The sequence below is a fragment of the Rhipicephalus microplus genome, chromosome 1, assembly GCF_043290135.1.
Source record: "Rhipicephalus microplus isolate Deutch F79 chromosome 1, USDA_Rmic, whole genome shotgun sequence".
NCBI lineage: Eukaryota > Metazoa > Arthropoda > Arachnida > Ixodida > Ixodidae > Rhipicephalus > Rhipicephalus microplus.
Genome location: NC_134700.1, coordinates 56,106,712 through 56,126,904, shown reverse-complemented (window position 1 = coordinate 56,126,904; position 20,193 = coordinate 56,106,712). Strand labels below are relative to the sequence as shown.

The 20,193-nt window shown below is 43.5% G+C and overlaps 1 protein-coding gene and 1 long non-coding RNA gene across 4 annotated transcripts; one reads left to right on the top strand and one right to left on the bottom strand.

The window, feature by feature from the left end:
* The first annotated feature begins 1,170 nt into the window (after positions 1 to 1,170).
* Positions 1,171 to 5,969, top strand: LOC142768420 (uncharacterized). 2 transcript variants are annotated; one of them, XM_075870415.1, is made up of 3 exons: positions 1,171 to 1,622; positions 1,697 to 1,822; positions 5,546 to 5,969. In XM_075870415.1, the coding sequence occupies exons 1-3, from the start codon at positions 1,258 to 1,260 to the stop codon at positions 5,652 to 5,654; spliced, it is 600 nt and encodes a 199-aa protein (XP_075726530.1). In that variant the 5' UTR covers positions 1,171 to 1,257; the 3' UTR covers positions 5,655 to 5,969. The 2 variants fall into 2 exon arrangements, with proteins under 2 accessions (XP_075726530.1, XP_075726571.1); XM_075870456.1 differs by lacking the exon at positions 5,546 to 5,969 and adding an exon at positions 3,260 to 3,365.
* On the bottom strand, positions 3,367 to 8,913 carry LOC119178789 (uncharacterized). Of its 2 annotated transcripts, XR_012885327.1 has the most exons (4): positions 6,937 to 7,048; positions 6,213 to 6,245; positions 5,284 to 5,620; positions 3,367 to 4,540 (listed from the first exon to the last, which is right to left on the bottom strand). It is a non-coding gene; the product is annotated as an uncharacterized LOC119178789 (long non-coding RNA). The 2 variants fall into 2 exon arrangements; XR_012885336.1 differs by lacking the exons at positions 3,367 to 4,540; positions 5,284 to 5,620 and adding an exon at positions 8,699 to 8,913 and having other exon boundaries at positions 5,998 to 6,245; positions 6,937 to 7,109.
* Between the last annotated feature and the right edge of the window lie 11,280 nt (positions 8,914 to 20,193).

The window sequence follows — 20,193 nt, the reverse complement described above, 5'->3', positions numbered from 1 at the left end:
ATATGTACAGCGGCGCACTGTACGAAATGGCTTTTTTTTTCGCTTAAAGACGGTATTGTTGGAGGTGCTGATATGCCGCGATGCTCCCAGCACGTGCGCCTCGGTCTTTTAAGCTATTTAGGACAAGTGCCACCAGCAACAGGGAAAGATCTAGCAGACTTCCAAAGGCGCATTGTTGTGGCCATCGCCGTGCGTTGTTTTCCCTCGTTTCTGTTTGCTATTTTCGTGCTTCGCTTTCATCTGCGATAATGTTCGGCGTTATAACAGAATCGAGAGAGTACACGTGACTGTTGGAGCTATGTGCGGTAGCTCTAGCATAAGCCATGGCTGCTGCGACGTAGTCGGCGTCCGCGCGCGTTGGTGTCGTTCGAGCGCTCTTACTTGCGTGATTGTGTTTAACTGAGTATTTAGGCACGGGTTACGTTTTTAAATCCCGTAATCAATAATCGCTAATAGCGTGCCCCTGATTGCCATCAGAGGATGGGCTTGGTTGTCGAAATATGCCAGACGCTTTTTCTGAAAGCAAGCTTTGAATTTTTTTTAAAAAGAAGTACTTTCATACGTGCAAGGCAGTGCCTATTGCAGGCCCGCAACTCTTTAAAAACTGGACGAGCTATCACATCTTTTATCAAATTACAATGAATTAAGATGATTGAATTATAGATGACGAATTTCTGTGCTAGATTAGGTGCACAAAACACATGTTCGCAGCCCTACGTCTAGAAAGCAGGCAAATAGGAAGCACAGCGTCAAATTTGGATTAGATTCCATTGACGGAGCGTCTTGTGAGAGTAGAAAGAACGAGAAAATTGTTCATTTTTGATGCCCTTATAGAGGCAGTCAGAATTGCACTGATTGGTGACTTGTAACAATTCCTCAGATTGTTAGAGGTGTGATTAAAGTCAGTAAATCTTTTACTTTTTTTTGCAGACCTCTTCCCTAGTGCCACGCCCAAGATCATTTGTTCTCATGTAAACGAGAAAGCAGAGATGTCTTCACTGTTTGTACATGAAGAGGTAAGTTTCTTGTGCATTTTGATTAATGTTACATGTTCTGAACGTTGTACTTTAGGAATTGTTTTTCACACTGGCTCACTACCCTAGAAGGAATTTGATTCTTAGGTGAGTTCAGGCTTTCGTAAGTGCCATTTTTGAGCTGTAGTCTTAAGGTTGGTGCACACCAGCGACTAGCCGCGGTCACGCGACCATTTGCGACTGGCGACCAAATTGCGAGCGACGTCCACACCGGCAAGGCTGCATGCGAGCGACCGGAAGTCGCAAACCCGGAGAGTCACGTACAGATCTCGTTATCAACGAGAACTTGGGCGACCGGCGACGATCAGCTGATCAGATACGGAGCCCGCTGAGCGCGATGCGTTTGTTTTTGACGGCTGTGTGTGTGCGTTCTCCCGGCAGCATCATAGACTTCGAGTCGAGTGATGAAGAAGAGGTTGTGGCGGTGCTGATGTTCTCAGCCAACGTGTCAGCGCTGGCAGCACAAAAGCCTTCAAAGCAAGCAAGGCGGTGGTGGGTGAGACCGTCCCTTCGCTCGCGAGAAGTGGCTGTCCACACAGGGCGTCTGCTTCCCGACTTGCGCTCGCACGACGAGGAGTATGTCCGAGAGTAAGTTTATGGTTGTTTTACGTGCTTATAAGATGGTGCATAACATGTTATCTCATTCTATTTTTGGTGGTTAGCTTCATGCGGATGCCGCCACGAACGTTCGATACTGTGCTCGAACTGCTGCGCCCCGCAATATCCAAGCAGGACACAAACCACCGGCCTACAATTTCGGCGCACGACTGCCTGGCCATGACCGTTAGGTAAGAGCGTGTGGTTTGAAGATTAATATGCTGTGGCTTGCGGCTGCGCTTCGCTTGTAAGGAAGTTTTGCTTGGGCGGATAGAACGAATTGCATTTATGACGTATGTGGGCTCGATGATGCAGTCGTTACTGCGGCCGGCAGTTTACGCGTAGGTGACGGGTTTGATTACAGCCGCATCGATCGCCTTTAGGTGGAGGCGAAATGCACTTAAGTTGGCGCGTTTGTTGCGCACGTACGTTAAGAATCTCAGGTGGTGAATATTTCAAAACCATCTGTTGTGGCTTATTGCGTGGTTTCCGCTTGTAAAATCCCAGAAAATGGGATTCTGCGCTACACAATGACATTACATTGTGGACCGGTCAGTTCCCGTTTTCTGTTATCCTGATGCACAGGTACTATATAGAACGCAATTATTAATGATGTTATAAAATAAGTGAAACACAATCCTAAGCTTTGCGAGTACAGTTATGCACAAATTGTTAGGACAAATTGATGTGCTGTTCGAGGCACTCAAAGAGTATTCATGCCAAAAATATTTTTCAGCATCGGGGAGGGAGGAGGTTCAACCAACCACCCTTTATGTATCTGCATGCACGACGGTGTGTGTTTGCACAAGTACACATGCGAAATTTCTCACAAACATAGGCAGCGTTTAACCCCTGCACCTTGCTACAATTATACGTATGTTCTGTTAAAATGACAGTGACCCAATACACTGTGGACAGTAGCGCAGTGGCGTATTGTGGACGGTAGCACATTGTGTGAAAGCAATTTGAACAATAGACTTGAGTGATGTACGTTTTGCGTAATAGGTTCTCCTTGAATTTACAGCTTTTCAGAAATCCATGCTAAGGAAATTGCTACAGGTACGTTTAGGTTGCCCTTTTTCAACCTGAGTGATATGAGCACGTACGCTCTTCCATGAAAAGGTTGATGCATGCTTATGATTCACTAAAATGTGTAGGCACAGAAATATTCACTGCATATACGACAGCTTGCAGAGTGCACAAGCAGTGCGACCGTTCGCGACCAGTCGCAAATGGTTGCGCGACCGCTCCTAGTCGCCGGTGTGCACCAGCCCTAATTTGGTTTAACTGTACAGGGCAATCGTTCTCTCAAAAGTGTACAATGGTTTTGTCCAAATGCGAGCAGTTACTGACCTTGGCTGCCATGAAACTTGACATATCGAAATTTCTAAAGTTAGTCAGCAAATATACATTTTATCAGAAGCTGTGATGTCATAGAAAATAGACAGCAGAGGTAGCGCTCATTAACACATAAAAATGAGGAACACTTTGGCAATGTAGCGTCATGACTACGACACTGAAATGCAACTATGTGTGAGATTTTCAAGCTCAGCATGCTCCTTTTACAGTGTGTGTCTTCCATCATGGCTGTGCCGACAGAAGTTTCACATGGCACTTATGCGTTGTAGGTATGCCAAGGAAGTGCGAGATAAATTGGCGCACTACTTCGTCACAGACGGTCAGGTGCCTTGGCAGGACAAAGTGGTGAACAGCACTTGAGGCGTACAAGGTGAAGGTGGGTTGTAAATGCATTTTATTGCTTACAGAATTTTATGTACATATCATCTTCTTAAGCTAAACAAACAAGAAAAAGATCACCCGTGACACAACAGATACATTACAGGGAAAACTGTCATGTCCAAATATAACCATGAAAACACAAGAATAAATAATTCATGTTAAAATATTTGAGTTATTGCACGGTTATCGCTACAATTATCACACAAATAAGTTGCCTTAAAGGGGTCATGACACCCAATTTTCAACCATAATGTGTGTTGTATGAGCTGATTCTTGTATGTTCACATACAAGCTGGTAAAATTCGAGCGATTTGGTCAAGCTGCTAATTTTTAATCGCATATTTTTATAAACGAGCTAGTCACCTGACAGTTGGGCAATACTGACGCACTCACTATCCATGACATCACGAACCGCTTGCTCGACAAGCTGCTGCACAGTGTGCATTCTGGCAGACGGTCATGTTTTGTCATCAACTGCGTTTGCAATCAAATTTTTTCGCATTGTTGAACTCTCCACTAAAGCTAAATGACTTCCAGGGGTCGAAACATGGCTACTGTGTCAGCAATGTAGCGCTGGTACTTGCAGAAAATAATTTCGGATGTCAAAATGGGTCCTGTGAATGTGCAATGCGTATACCATTTGCCATTGCTCCTTCGGCTTGTGACGTCTCGCACGCCATGACAAAATGGCAGTCACTTGTGGTAGGTTGAGTTTTAGGAGCCGAGCACTTCTACGGCATATTTTTGACTAAAATAATCTCCTAAGGCCCCTTTTCATACGTGTACTAGCACATTTTACTCTGTAGTTTTGTTTTTTGCTGACAACCGTCAATTGTTGAGTGACCAGTCATGACCCCTTTAAGTTAGGACTAGAAAAGTGAACACAAGATAAAAAAAGGTGGGTGTCATTGACTTTATATATATAAACACTTCAATTTGCTTCACTGCTCTGACGCAATTTTGCCTCTGCTTCATACAGCATAAGTTCTACTGCATGCATTACATCTTGTGCAATGTGCACTGGTAGCTCTCTGAGGCGTGCATCGGTACGTAGAGCGAAGAAACCAATGTTATCTTTTTTGATGACCCCCTTGTTCGCTCTGATGTGTTCAAGGTGCTCCATGCACGCTTGCGCCACAGCTTCATGGCTTGTGCCCTCTCCTGCATTGCTGCAAAGCAAGTGTGAATTGCGATTCATGCAAATGCTTTAAGGTTGCATTGTTACTTCATAAAGCACCATTTAGCAAAAAAAAACAGTGTGAGAACGACAAAGTAGAAACAGAAGAAACAAGACAGAGCACTGACTTTCAGCTAATGTTTGTGATTTTCGGCACTAAGAAAGAAAAAAATATAGAGCAACTGAAGCAAATTAAATAGCACACTTAAAAGATAAATGTGTCAATAGGGCGTCTACTTCTCTGTGAGAAATAAATGGGCTTTTGATCTTTGAAACGGACACTCGTGTTTTGGGACAGGGTGCTGATGTTCTGATATTAACGTCTAAATATTACGGTAGTTACATGGATTCTGTCTGCCTTAGTATAAATGTGCCCACAATAAAAACATTAGTTTAAAGTCAGTGCTCTGTCCTGTTTCTTCTGTTTCTACCTTGTCGTTCTCACACTCTTTTTTGTTACTATGTCTGTGTACCAATTTGACCGAGCGTTAACCTTATAAAGTTTTGTATTTTGTAGCATGCGCAGGATTGTTAGAAAAAAATCTGCAAGTTTATCCTCTAAGAGTTAGCAGTATATCTCACCTAGCGCCCTCGCAGGTTCGTTGTCGTCTTGACGAGCGTGACCTGCAGTGAATTATACATATTGCATAAATGTACAGAAAGAGATCCTTTTCGAAAAGTTGTGGTTGTGATCTCTTGCCAGGAGTACCTAAAATAATTCTTTTGTTTACACACCGTTTTGATGGTGGCTGCTCTCTTGAGGTGGTTGCTGAAGCATCACCGCAGAAGGAGGCAGTATTATTATACAACTTATAAAGTGTTGCAATTGCATGTAGCAGAATCTGGTGTGAAAACATTAGGCACATTCTCCAAATGTGCTAGAACATGAAGAAGGTTACAAAACATGCTTTTAAGATTTAATAGATTCGCTATCTATGCATGCCCTTCATTTATCATTACTTAGGTGGATTCATAAAGGTTTTACTCATTGCTGCAGGTGTCGACACAAGTCTCCTCAGCCGTATCAGGGGAACGTTTCGGTTCCGCTGCATGTCTTGGCCGAGGCGGTGATCTGCAGTGATGAAAATTTCTTTCTATGTATTTGATGATGCCGCTAGTACATGAACAGTTTTAGGCATTCTTTGGGAGTTAAAATGCCATTATAATTTTACTCATTACGAGGTTTATTTTACACTTGCGTTACCTCTTGATTGAGCACTGCTGTATGGAAGGTGTGCATACAGAAGTTTATTGTGCCTATTATGTCAATAAAATGCTATGTAGGCTGCACATCTAAATGAGAACAAGAGATATTGTCACGGAGATGAAGTAAAAGTAATTGCAGCCTGTCGCTGATGAATACTTTGCTTTTTCAGAAATATTTGACGTTGTAAAATAACCACATTCTCACATAAACAATGCCTGTGCCCTCATGTATTCCGGTGTGCTTCTGTTCAGTGTTGAGTGCTGAATGTATTGAAAAAAATGCAGTGGTTTGGGCAAGCTAACGACCTGAACACCACCTTTCAAGCACGCTTGTATTTTTGATAATTTTGCAAAGTACAATCACCTAGTAATAAAAAATAATGTTTCTAGGTTCAAGTCCATGCGTGTACAGCTTCAAGTGCATGCACATGGTACCGAAAATTTTTGTGCATGCTCACCTCTCGTTAGCCTCTTCTGCTGTGATGTGGCTGCTGCAAGAGAACATGCAATATGTGATTCTGTCAGTGCTATTGTGTGCATTTTTAGAGCATTTTCACTGTTTTGCTACAATATAAGTACTTATGCTGCATTCTTGTAATGAATATGTGCAATGCTTGTCTATGAACAGCCTCATGACACATGCAATAAGCGATCTCTTTAGATTTTTAGATTTTGTATTAAGCCTTCCTTCTTTTGGTAAATGAGAGCCGAGAATGACACAGAAGTACACTCAATTCTCTCATTCTTACTGTTCTGTCTTCAATATTCTGTTTTGTGAAGCTGTCCACGTGCCACTTGTACGGTATGCTATATTTTTTGCGTTGTGCTGATGCATTGTGCTATGCTAACCAAAACATTTCATTTTCTGTTCAATGGACGGTAAGCACTATTCATTACCTTTGGTCAATGGCACTCATGTTGCACAGTATCCAGAAAGAATGATGCACTGAGTTATTCTTCGTAGCTGTAGCCACAGTTATTCGACATCGAAACAGCCCATTGCCATCATGTTCATGATCACATGCATGCCCACTGTGAATTACCTCTTGGGACTTCTATGTTTATGTGCAGTGTACTTATGTGTATTGATATGTGAGTATCTATGTGTATGTATAACAGTCATGTGAGTTAAATCAACTTTTTTTTGTTTAGTACTCAATAGTCAGCTAATATTGAACTTACGCCACAGGCTCAGACTCTCCTTCCATTAATTCAAGCATGGCCTCAAAATGGGGCCATTTTATTGTTGGAATGTCGGCTGCTCCGGCTCCACTTCTTCGTTTTTTCACGTATGTCGTGTTGTTTCCTTTTGAAGATATCACGCAGGTTCTTAAATCGTTTCTCAACAAGGACACCTGAAAACAAAACCCTTGCTGTAAGAATGTATTGTGCATACTGTATCGCTTTATTTTCTTTGCCCAGATCATTTCGGCTGCAGCACCCTAGAAATCTGAATATTGGGCAACAAAATGAATCGCATGCCATCTAAACTTAACTATTGGTAGGGGCTTAAACATTGCAAAACCACTACATGATTGAGGGAACCCTGCAGCCGAGGGTTCCAGAAATGCTACCCACCTAGTGTTTTGGACCGTCCACCTACATGTGCACGACATCACAGCTGACGCAATGATTAGTTGCGCAAAGAGTTATGTACACTGTTTCTTGAAGGTAAGCATGTCTGCCAAGCTATTGTAACAAAGAGGCTGTTTATACTGTCGGAAATTGAAGTTCACTTGCAAAAAGTCTATTTCATGAACCAGCACATGATGTCTTTATCACCTTCACAGTGAAGCTTTCTAAGCATTACTGCATTGCGCAAAACTCCACAGGTGAGTATATACCATTGGTATCGGCCAAGCGCAACTGTCGTGTACAGCGGGAGCGATTGTTGTCAAACAAAAGCAAACATGTTAAATAACTTGAAAAGAAGAATGAAACTAACTAGAGCAAGATGACAATTTTCGAGAGAAAGAAATGCAACAAACATAGTATATGACTCAAAGTGTAACATAGAGAGAGCGAGAGGAAGGAAAATATAAGAAAATAAAGGAACCAAAACATGAAAACATACCAACACATAGAATCAGACATGAAAAATTGACTTTAAAATATAGGAACAAAGAAAACAAACAAAAACGAGGCACAGTTGAAAGCGGAGAGATATAACCTCGGGGAATAAAATATAAAGGCACCAATAGACAAAAACACAGGAGAGGAAAGGAACAGTTGTGAAGAAATGAGGATTAGATTTGGGCCACATTACAGAGGAATAAATTCCCCCATCTGTGCTTTCCTTCAGTGTTCGCCCAGCCACTAGAACACTACCATATCTTTTTTTTTTACGATTGCATGTCATTTGGCATCAACAGTATGTCTGACTCCCAAATCCGGACATTTGAGAGTGCTGCTAAACATGTTTTTTTCTGTTTTAATTACACGCTCCTCTGTGGAGTGCACAAAATGCGCTCAAAGCAGAAGCTACTTTGCATTCTTTTTTAAAGCAGCACAACTGCAATGCATAGGCAAAATTAAAGCGTAAACCCCCTCCCTCACCGCGCACTAGATATTATGCATTGCAAATGCCGCACGTTCACAAAAGCACACATTCCCTTGGCCAGACGATGACGTACAAACACAGCAAGGAGCATGCGCAAGTGAGTTGGCAACTGCGAGCAGTATTTCGAACGTCTGAGCTTTATTATCAGCTATACAATGTTCTGTCACGTCGATTTCGATGTTAAACTCGGGAAGTCGCGAGAACAAACATGCACACAACTGCGCTCGCATACATCACAGTCAATACATCTCATGCAAACTAACCATGTAACCTTGCAGTACAAATACCAATATTTTCATTGTTCATTCGTTGGCAACGCCAGCCATGCAGTACACACCTGTTTTTGCTTATATAGCTACTCAAACAAAAAATCTCGGTACTTACTCGACATGCCGAACATGCTTCGATCTGCCCAAGCCCGGTCCTTCTTTGTCCGATCTTTAAAAGAAGGGTGCCGCTTGTCATACAGATATGGGTACATTTTAGTCGCGTCGATGAGGAGCTCGGCCGAGTACCCAAAGCTGGCCGTGGTGGCATTCGCCTGATGCGAGGAAGAATCCATGGAGGAACGTACGTGTCGTTCGTACCTCACGGCAGTAGGCAAGTGCAACGAGAAAAAAAATAACATACGAGGAGACCGGATGTAAACAAAGGCTGACGTCACTTCTGGTCTTCGCTGATTGGTTAAACTGTTTTGCAACTGCAGTCGCGCGACCAAAAAATCGGTCAGGAAGCGACTGGCCCAAACAGTCGCTTTGCGACCGCTTGCGACCGTTCGCGACTGCTTGCGACCAGTCGCAAATGGTCGCGCGACCGCGACTAGTCGCCGGTGTGCACCAGCCTTTACACTTCACCTCATTTCGGGAATTTGCTGTATGCTGGAAAACTCTTATCTTTATCATACGAAATTATTGGAATGTATGGGTTGTATGCTTCGAGTTCAGTGTAATGTCAATTACACGCCATTTCGAAGGATACACACTACACATTCTTTATATATGGTGCTGCCAGAACAGCACGAACATCCTTTTATGAGAAGTCATATTTGCTCTTATTACAGGATGAGAGGGTGCCGCTGACGTCCTGCGTAGTCTACCCCCCGGCCCCAGCCTAGAGCAAGCCTACTTCCTGAACCTCCACATGGATAACCGAAAAATCTTCCGTGTCAGTAATGACGAAGAAGGAGTGACAGCACTGATGAGTTGATTTTTTTTATTTTCAACATTGTCTACGGCCGCAAGGCCTTTAACATCCACCGTGATTGAGCGGCTTTTTCTCGGCGTGAGTTTGGAGTTTATCAAAGAAGTTGTTCAGGCAGTACGACGCTGAAAATTTTAGTGTCACAATGCCTGAACAACTTTTTCTAGTGTGGTCATGGTAGATGAACAAACATTGTTATTTGTGTAAGTTATTTTGCTTAAACATAGCTGGACCATTCCATGCCAAACGTCCCAGCCACTTTGGCGACCATTTGAATTGTATTTGAAAAAAAAAGTGCTGACTTACTGCATTGAAAACAGTGAACTGCTAGAATATTTCAGCGAGAAAAAAAGTTTTGTTCATGTGGCTGGCTTATAACTTCCTGGCATAATGCCGTCTGTGTGCTGTTTGTGGAAAATTTTGTTTTAAAACTACCGCTTATTTTTTCTAAAGCAAATTCGGTCTACCTGTTAAGTAAATGTGCTTCTGTAAGGTATTTGAAGCTCAATAATAATAGTGCAATTTTTTTTGCCACATTCGCTTCCAAGAATAAAGCCAAAATGTGTTATATTTGCATTTTTTATTGCAATATTGTACTTTGTATAAATATCTGAGCAGTGAATACTTACTCCACAGAAGGTATATTTTGAGGAAAAAATATCTTTATACCTCTCAAGCTGCTGAAATATACGATAAAATATCACGAATTTAACAAAATTGTGATTTTTGTCCGTATTGAGATGCAATTTGCTCCTTGTTGTGATACAATGAAAACTCATCATTATACCTAAATTGTAAGAAAATGAACTTTTTTCTGTTATAAAAATCTTATCGCAAAAAGGACAGGAAAGAGCGCTGTCAACTGAATTTTATTGAAGGTGCTACGAGCGTTTTTATACTGAGCACAAGACCAGGGCTCATCTGCAACAACACATGTGTGACCACGACAAAATAATTTTAACCGAGAAAAGAATACTCTTTTTTGGAAAAGATAAGTGAAGGTGTACTGATGCATTGATCCTTGGCCTTCCTGATAAAGAGTTCTAAAATCTCTCATTTTTCTGCTTGCTTTTTTTTTTCAAAAACCGTGTTTTATGAAACCTAGGACTACACTTACATTCTTTACGGTGCCCGGCCATGAGACTACTATAGCCCTTCTTAACATTTAAAGCATCCTGTCTTGCTTGATCATTGAAGCATTGCCCAGTTTGTGCTATGTTTACTTTTCCACATGTTAGCGGCATCTTATACACATTAGATTGGCATTCAGTAAACCTATTCTAGTGACGAATGGTGCAAGATTGACTATTCCTGTTGCTGTAAGTACATGCACTTTTGAAAGCTTGCAAGGGGTGGAAAACAACAATGTCATATCTGCTGGCTCTTTTCCTAAAATTGTGAGACACCTTATGTACGTAGGACCGTGTGACATGCAGAGGTGATTGGTCATTCTCTTTTTCTTTTGGTCCTGTTTCCTTTAACTTTACTTTCTGCAGGAGGGTTTCGCAAACAAGTGTGATGATGCTGTTGGGGTATTGGCTGGTGCTATCAGCCCAGGAGTGCTAAGAATGTTCTGCCTTTTCATAGTGGGCATTCAAAATTAGTAGAAAGAGGAATTGATACCACATGTACTCAGGCCACCCTTCAGAAGTCATGATGGCACAAGGGTGAGGTCAGGTCTAAACCAGATTAAAAGACTAAAAGATGCTGGGTATCCCAACAGAATCATCACACCCGTTTGCAAAACCCTCCTGCAGAAAGTAAAGTTAAAGAAGACAGGACCAACAAAAAACAATGACCAAAACCTTTGCATGTTATACCACATCATGTGTCTCACAATTAAAAAAATAGCCAGCAGATATGATATTAGCGTGTTGTTTTCCACCCCTTGCAAGCTTTCAAAAGTGTGTGTACTAAACAGCAACAGGAATAGTCAATCTTGCCCCATTCGTCACGAGAATAGGTTTACTTAATGCCAATTTAACAACATTTGTAGAAGTATTTTTTATCAGGTAAACCAATGATCAGTGCATCACTACACGTTCACTTATCCTTTCCGAGAGGGAGTATTCTTTTCACAGTTAAGATTATTTTGTAGTGCTCACACGTGTCGTCGCGCATGAACACGGTTCTTGTACTCCGTATAAAAGCGCTCGTAGCACATTCATTAAATTCAGTTGACTGTCGGTGCTCTTTCCGGTCCTTTCTGTCTGTTCCTAAAGTTGTCGCGCTGTGACTAGCACACAACCACGATGAACCAACTCTCCCAAATTAAGCTCTTGTTACGTAACACGTAGACCGAGTTTCGTATGGAAAGAAGGAGCGGTGCTTTTAAAATAAAATTTTTCACATACAACACCTAGACGGCATTCCAGGAAGTTCAGAGGGCAGCCACGTGACCAAATATATTTTTTCTCCTAAATATTCCAGAAGTTCACTATTTTCAATGCAGCACGAGTTTTTCGAATACATTTGAGATGGTTGCCAAAATGGCTGAGACATTTGGCATAAAGTGACCCAGCTGTGTCATTAGCCATAATTATGCATTACCTCTTTTGTTTTTTGTGTGTTTTGACTCAGTTTTGTGTTCGTTTTTAGCTTATTGTGTTTCTGATTATTGTATTGGTTTCTTAAGTATTCGCTAAAGTTATATGTGCGAAAACCCGTATATGTTTGCATGTACATCATTTCTCATAACCAATTGTTATACATTCAGGAATACAAAGCTTAATCCACTGTGATTGTATACATTTGAAAACACTATCCATATATATTTTTGTGTGCATCACTTCTTGGGAATGATTGTGTACATGAAGGTGTATATAGTGAAATCTTGGTGATTAGATATATTTGAAAGAATCATAAGTATATATTTGCCTGTATTTCATTCCTATTAACCGATTGTGTACATGAAGGAGTATTAAACTGGAAACCACTGGGATTGTAGATACTTGAAAGAATTATAGGGATATATTAGCGTATATTTCATTTGTAGTCTCCATGTACTTGAAGCAGTATACTAAACTGAAACCAGTGTAATTGTATGTTGCAAATAATTGTCAATGAAGTGAAACTGAATAAATATAATAAACATTTGAGGTGTTGCATGTGTAGTGTACGTATACGTGAACGTATATCTTGTGAAAAAGTTGTGTGGCAGAAGAAAAGTTTATGTTTTATTTGCCTATTAAATAAACGCAATATGCAAGGGCAGCAAGGCTTCATTTTCTGTAACGCGCATTATGCATATACTGTGAAGTATATATAGATCTAGCACAAGTTCATACACGATAGTACGCGTTTATACTTTTGCCCAGACGCAATGAATGGAGCTCGACAGGTGGTGCACCATTGATAATCAGGACCACTTTCTTCAAGTAGTGTGTAATCAGTGCATGCTGATATCTATTAGTGCAGTCTAAAAGAATACTGGCACCTCTGCCATGGGCACTCAACACCCTTGTGCACCCTTCTCGCACCCTCCTCAGAGGGTGCTAAAAAAGTGATGGACATAGAAGGCACCCTTCCTTAAGGGTGTTTTTGTAACACCCTACAGTTTTTTTACATGTACACCCTATTCTAAGGGTGCATGAAAAAGCATCCTTTTTGGAAGGTGCTGAATTAACACCCTTAGGGTGTCGTCCACGGGACAAGCTCATTTACACCCTTCTGGGTGTAAAGATTTTTACTGTGTTGTGTGCCCCCGTTGATGATGAACAAACTTTATTTATTTAGCAGAAAGATCCTCCTCTCCTCTCAGGTGCGGGAGGAGAAGGGAGAACCAAACCTAGACGATGGCCATGATCCCATGGGCCCTGGCGGTGTCTTCGGCCTGCCGTATTAAGCGGGCTTGTAATTGAGAGTCGGAGCTGAGGAGCGCGGCATCCCATCCTTTCCCGTCTGGAAATTTGCCTCTCATGGGGGCCTGCGGGCATGCCCATAAAATGTGGCTCAAGTCCGTCCTGTTGTGGCAAAATTTACACTTGTCCAAATGAAGTTCCGCCACGCAGTGGTTCATTGTTACCGGACTAGGAAACGCATGGGTCTGGAGTAGGCACCACGCCACCGCCTGTTTTGTGTTCAATGACGAGTGTGGGGGAGGATAAATTTTCCTGCTTAGCTTGTAATACTGCGTAATATCTCTGTCAGTGGTCATCTGCTCATATCTCTCATCGTCCTCCCCGCTCGACCAGGGCAATCCAGAGGCTCGGTCTGCAAGTCCTCGAGCTGTCGGTGTGCAGGCTCATTGCCGGCTAAGGAGGAATGAGTGGGTGCCCGGACTATATCTATTGTCCTTTGTTCTTTGCATCCAGCTAATATTTTTAAAGCTATTTTGGATATTCGCCCTCGTGCAAAGTTTCTCACAGCCGTCTCTGAGTCGCTAACAATTAGTGAAATCGAGGCGGATGCCAATGCCATTGCAATAGCTGCTTCGTCCGCCTCTTCTGCAAAGCTCGTTCCTACTGAGGCGCTGACCTTTTGATTTCCTTTGTAGTCCACTACTGCTATAGTCATGTTGTCATTTCCTTTGTATTCGGCCGCGTCCACGTATGTTGTTTCCGGTAAATCTTTTACGTTGTTATGTATATTTCTCGCTCTTAAGCTCTCCTTGTCTTGTGATTGTCGGGGTGCATGTTATTTTGGAATCGGTATGATTACTAAACATTTCCCGATCTCACACGGGATATCCTTTTTGGCGCCAAATTGATTTGCGTAGTTTATACCTAGTTCCTCTGGTATGGCTCTGCCTGTTTTACTCTGCGTTAGTCTTTCATATTGTGTGATTCTTTGAGGTTCTATAAGTTCTTTTGATGTGTTGAGAAGCCCTAATTGAAGTAACTTCTCATTAGGGGTAGTTATTGGAAGTCCGATCGCCTGTTTGAAAACTCGTCTAATGATTCTGTCAATACTTTTTCTCTCGGCCAATTGCAGTCTGAGGTACGGAATTACATATACAATACGACTGATGACAAAAGCCTGTACCAGTCTTGTCATATTTTCCTTCATACCATAGCAACGCTTTACAATTCGTTTAAGTAGACGCGTAATTTTCTGCGCACTGGTTTCAAGTAACCTAATCGCCTCTCCGTTATGCCCGTACGAGCTCATACGGAGTCTCAGAATTCTTATGCTTTCGACCGTAGGTTTTGGCGTTTTTCCAACAAAGACTTTAAGGTTAGGCTTTTCCTTGATACTTTTCCGACCTCTACATATCGGGTTGTAGAAAAGAAGTTCCGATTTTTCTGATAAACATTGTAATCCTGTATGGGTGGCATATTCTTATACAATATTCACTGCGGTTTGTAAAGCTTTCTCAATGTATCCGTCACTACCTTCTGCTACCCATATGGTAATGTCACCTGCATAGAGGCTATGGTGGAGTCCAGGAATTTCCTTCAGTCTGGTAGGGAGACCTATCATGGCCACGTTAAAAAGAAAGGGGCATGAGACTGAGCCTTGCGGCGTACCTCTGCTGCCCAGACTAAACTCTTGGGATTCTGCTTCGCCTAGTATTATTCTTGCAGTTCGGTCAGTTAAAAAGTCTTTTATATAATCATATACTCTTTTTCCTACCCCTAACGCTTGTAGATTGGCAAGTATAGCTTTATGTGATGTATTATTGAATGCCTTTTAAGATCTAGGCCAACTATGACCTTTGTGTCGTGTGTATTGAGACCCGAATCAGTTATTTGATGTTTAATCTTAATCATATTGTCTTGTGTGGATAGTTTTGCCCTGAAGCCTACCATCGTATAGGGAAAGAGCTCATTGTCTTCCATATAATTTGACAGGCGAGTGAGGATGATATGCTCTAATAACTTTACTAAGCAGGATGTCAGGGAAAAGCCTAAGGTTATCAAGATCTAATTTCTTGCCTTTCTTGGGAATCATTACGATTGTTGCCGTTTCCCATTGATTGAGTATCTCACCATTTTCCCAACACGCGTTCATATATTGGGTGAGGGCTGTAATATATTTGTCATATAAATTTATTCGTGATCTCACCAGGGCCCGGGGCGGATGTTGTGCTCAATTTCATTAGTTCCGACCGTACCTCAGCCTCAAATATAGGTCGGTCTAAGGAATCATTTTCTTTACCTCTGTAAGAGCCTAATTGCTCTTTGGTTGTATCCCTAATGTATCTCTGTCTGATTTCTTCAATCAGTTTTTCCTCCGTACCTTTGTATTTATATAAAAGTCTAATAAAGTTTTGTTGTTGTGCTGTCTTGCTCGCTTCCAAGTCTATCAGACATCTTAACAGGTTCCATGTTTTAGAGAAACTTTTTTGTTTTTTCATCGCATCACATTTTTCCTCTCACTGTTGTCTGCACAGTTGCTCCGCGTACTTCTCAATATCTTTACTGAGGGTGGCTATCCTCCTTCTAAGGCGTTTGTTGTGTTTTTGCGTTTTGCACCGTTTTTCTCGGCACATTTTTGTCTCCCACATACGTAGGAGCTTACTGTCTGTGCTTTCTAGTCCTTCTGTTTTTGGTATGGTCGTAGTTGCCATTTGAATATTTTGCTTAAGGTTTTCTAGCCATTCATCTAAGTCTTCGATGACATCGCATGCTTCCTTCTTTCTGATTTTTCTAATACTATCCCATTCAACCATCCTTAATTATTTGCCTCCTCTTTTACGTGGGCCTGCTTTAAACGTGGTCTCAATTATATAGTGCTCACTGCCCATATTACTTTTGTGTGTTAAGCCAATAAGGTTCGATGATATTCTTAGGAAACGTGACGTCAAGAGACGTGTTTTTGGATACGCTGTTTTCAATCCTAGTTGGGAAAAGGGGGTCTGTTATTAAGGTAAGGCCTTCCTGTTGGGCGTCGATCAAGAGATTTCTACCTTTAATATTTCTTTGTCATAACCCCATGCCGCGTGCAACGCGTTGAAATCTCCTACCATAGCCAGTGCTTGCTTTTAGTAATGCTGATCGTTTTTCTTAAAAGTGACCTAAATATGGTTTTTTGTCTAGGGCTGCTATAGACATTTAATATGAATAGACTGTCACCACTCTTCTGCGACGGAACTAACTCAACAAGAACATGATCGACATCACAGATTTCTGTATCATGTTTTATCACCGTGAGATTTCTTCGCACGAGGGTTGTTACGGACGTTTTTTCATCAGGGTCCTGCCATATACTCGCAGGCGCGCGCCACGCTTCGTTGCTTTGGCGCATGCGAATTTCAGTGCGTCCGGCGTCCCTCCTTCACGAAAAAAGGGAGACGCAGTGTTGTTTGAGTAACGCATCGGCACAAAATGTAGCATGTCGAGTTTCACACCGGTTTCCGTCGGGCCGCGACGACGGACACTGGTCGCGCCGGTCACGCCTGCCGTCAGACTATAGAGGGCTCGCATTTTGCTAACGTAGCGTCACTGTGCCCAGTGTGCGCGCGCGTCAACGCTACGTTGGAGGATATTGGGCTTTTGGTGATGCGCTCGCGGCCATTTTAGGGGCGAAGCTCCTTAAAGCGGCACCTGTTCCTCCGTCGTAGTAGTCGTAGTGTCTAACCAGTCTTCGATTTTGACCTCAAAGGTGGTGCCAGTGGGAGATTTCTTCTGTGCGTCTTTGAACAATAAAAAACTTGCAGCGCGCGCGTTATCTAAAAGCCCAATTCTCCTGTCTCTCATTACCCCTTAGCAGCCAATGGCATGTGCATTGAGCACTATCTGACAAGAAAAGGTTGCTACGTTATACTCGCTGGCTGTAACCTCCTTAGTTTTAGAAAGGTTTAGCGACCGCTGGGCCGCAGTGCCATGAATACAGTGAAATAGTATATACCATGAACTCGAGGTGGTTAAAGGTGGGAAGTAGACACGAAGCGCAAGGCGTAAGAAACTGTGCGTGTGCCTCCTCCCGTTCAGTCCTTGGAATGTCCGCTGGATGACGGTGCTTCTATATGAGGAATACATGATGAAAAGATTCGATATGGTAGTACTTGGAGTGTTGAATAGGTGGACGAACGGACACACAGACAGATGCATTGACAGACTCACGGATGGCTGCACCGACGGATGGATGCATGGACGGACGCAGGAGCAGATGCATGGACGAACGCAGGGACGGACGCACTGATGAACGTGCGAACGCACGAACAGACGCACGCACCGACGGGTGGATGGACGCACGGGCGGCCACACAGACGCACGCATGGACGGATGGAAGTGAGAACGAATGGACGTATGGATGCTTCGCCCCACTCTGCATCATTCACTTCGTAGATATGCTGCTATTTTTTCTAGCTCCATATATACTAAATTTGGTGTTACGTGAAGTCAATGGATGACGAAATATATGACTGGTGCAAACATAATAATCCGACACGCGTGTCATGTAAGAACATGGCAACATACCACGCTCATAGCGTGCTCGCGGGCATTTCGTTAGCTCCACATATACTAAATTTGGTATCACGACACGTGATTAGATGACGAAGGTAAACGACGCATCCAAACATGATAATCATGGCACGCAAGTCATGTACGGCATCATTTACCTCCACCTCGTAACGTTGTTTTAAAGTGACATATCAACCTTTCTCATTCGTGCTTCGCATATGATCGATTCACACTGTACGTGGAATCTGCCAATTTTAGGGGCGAAGCTCCTTAAAGCGGCACCCGTTCGTCCCTCGTCGTAGTCGTAGTGCGTAACAAGTCTTTCGCTTTGACCTGCAAGGTGGTGCCCGTGGCAGATTTCTCCTGTGCCTTGTTGAACAATAAAAAATTCGCAGCATGCACGTTAACTAAATGCCGTATTCTCCTGTCTCTCATTCCCAATTAGCAGCCATTGGCACGTACATTGAGCACTATCTGACAAGAAAGGGCTTCTACGCTATAATCGCTGGGTGTAACCTCCTTGGTTTTAGAAATGTTTAGCGAGCGGTGGGCCGCAGTGCCATGAATACAGTGAACTAGTATATACTATGAACTCGGGGTGGTTAAAGGTGGGAAGTAGACACGAAGCGCAAGCCATAGGAAACTGTGCGTGTGCCATTAGCAGCTTTGGCATGTACATTGAGCACTATCTGACAAGAAAGGGTTGCTAGGCTATACTCGTTGGGCGTAACCTTTTTGGTTTTAGAAAGGTTTAGCGAACGTTGGGCCGCGGTGCCGTAAATACAGAGAACTAGTATATACCATGTACTCGAGGTGGTTAAAGGTGGGAAATAGACAAGAAGCGCAAGTCGTAAGAAAGAGTGCGTGTGCCATCTCTCGTTTAGTCCTTTGAATGTCCGCTGGATGGCGGTGCTTTTATATGCGGAATGTACGATGAAAAATTGCGAGATGGTGGTACTTGCACTGTTGACTAGATGGACGAATGGACACACAGACAGATGCATGGACGAATGAATGGATGACTGCACGGACGGATGGACACATGGACGGACGCAGAGGTGGATCCATGGACGAACGCAGGGACGGACGCTTGGATGGATGTGCGGACGTACGAACAAACGCACGCATGGACGGTCACACAGACGGACGCATATATAATGAAAAGATGCGAGATGGTGGTACTTAGAGTGTTGACTAGATGGACGAATGGACACACAGACAGGTGCATGTACGGATGCATGGATGGCCGCACGGACGGATGGGCACATAGACGGACGCAGGGGTGGATGTATGGACGAACGCAGGGACTGACGCTTGGATGGATGTGCGGAAGTACGAACAGACGCACGCATGGACGGTTACACAGACGGACGCGTCGTATATGATGAAAAGATGCGAGATGGTGGTAGCTGAAGTGTTGACTAGATGGACGAATGGACTCATAGACAGATGCATGGACGGACGCATGGATGGCTGCACGGACGGATAGACGCATGAACGGACGCAGGGGTGGATGCATGGACGAACGCAGGGACGGACTCTCGGATGGATATGCGGACGCACGAGCAGACGCACGCATGGACGGGCGGATGGAAGCATGGACGGTCACACCAATGGATGCATATATGATGAAAAGGGATGAGATGGTGGTACTTGAAGTGTTGACTAGATGGACGAACAGACACACAGACAAATGCATGGACGGACGCAGGGACGGACGCTCGCACGGACGGGCGGAGGGACGCATGGACGGCCACACAGACGGATGCATGTATGTTGAAAAGATGCGAGATGGTGGTACTTGAAATGTTTACTACATGGACGAACGGTCACACAGACACATGCATGGACGGATGCAGGGACGGACGCACGGACGGGTGGGCGGATGGATGCACGGACGGTCACACAGATGGATGCATGAACAAAGGGAAGCAAGAACAAATGGATGGACGGATGCTTCGCCCTACTCTCCGTCATTCACCCCATGGATATGCCGCCATTCTTTTCACGCGGAGCATGTTATACTAGGGGCTAGACATGCGCCGTCGCCCTCCACAGCCTCCCCTTCTCCTCCGCCAGCCATCTGTGCATCCCTTCCTCCTCTCAACACAGCGCGCGCTGCGCTGGCTTTTCCCCTCCGCGTTCCGCGCGGTCTTTAGTTTTCTGTGCGCCAGCTGTATGCTGACGCGCGCATGGGCAGGCTGGGACCTGCGCTCGCTATAAATAACCGAGTGTCGAGGCGTGCCGCCCTTCGTCGGTTGGTTTGAGTGGTCGTTCCACGTCCGATGTTGCTGGTGAAAATGTACGCTAACGAATCCACAAGCACACTTA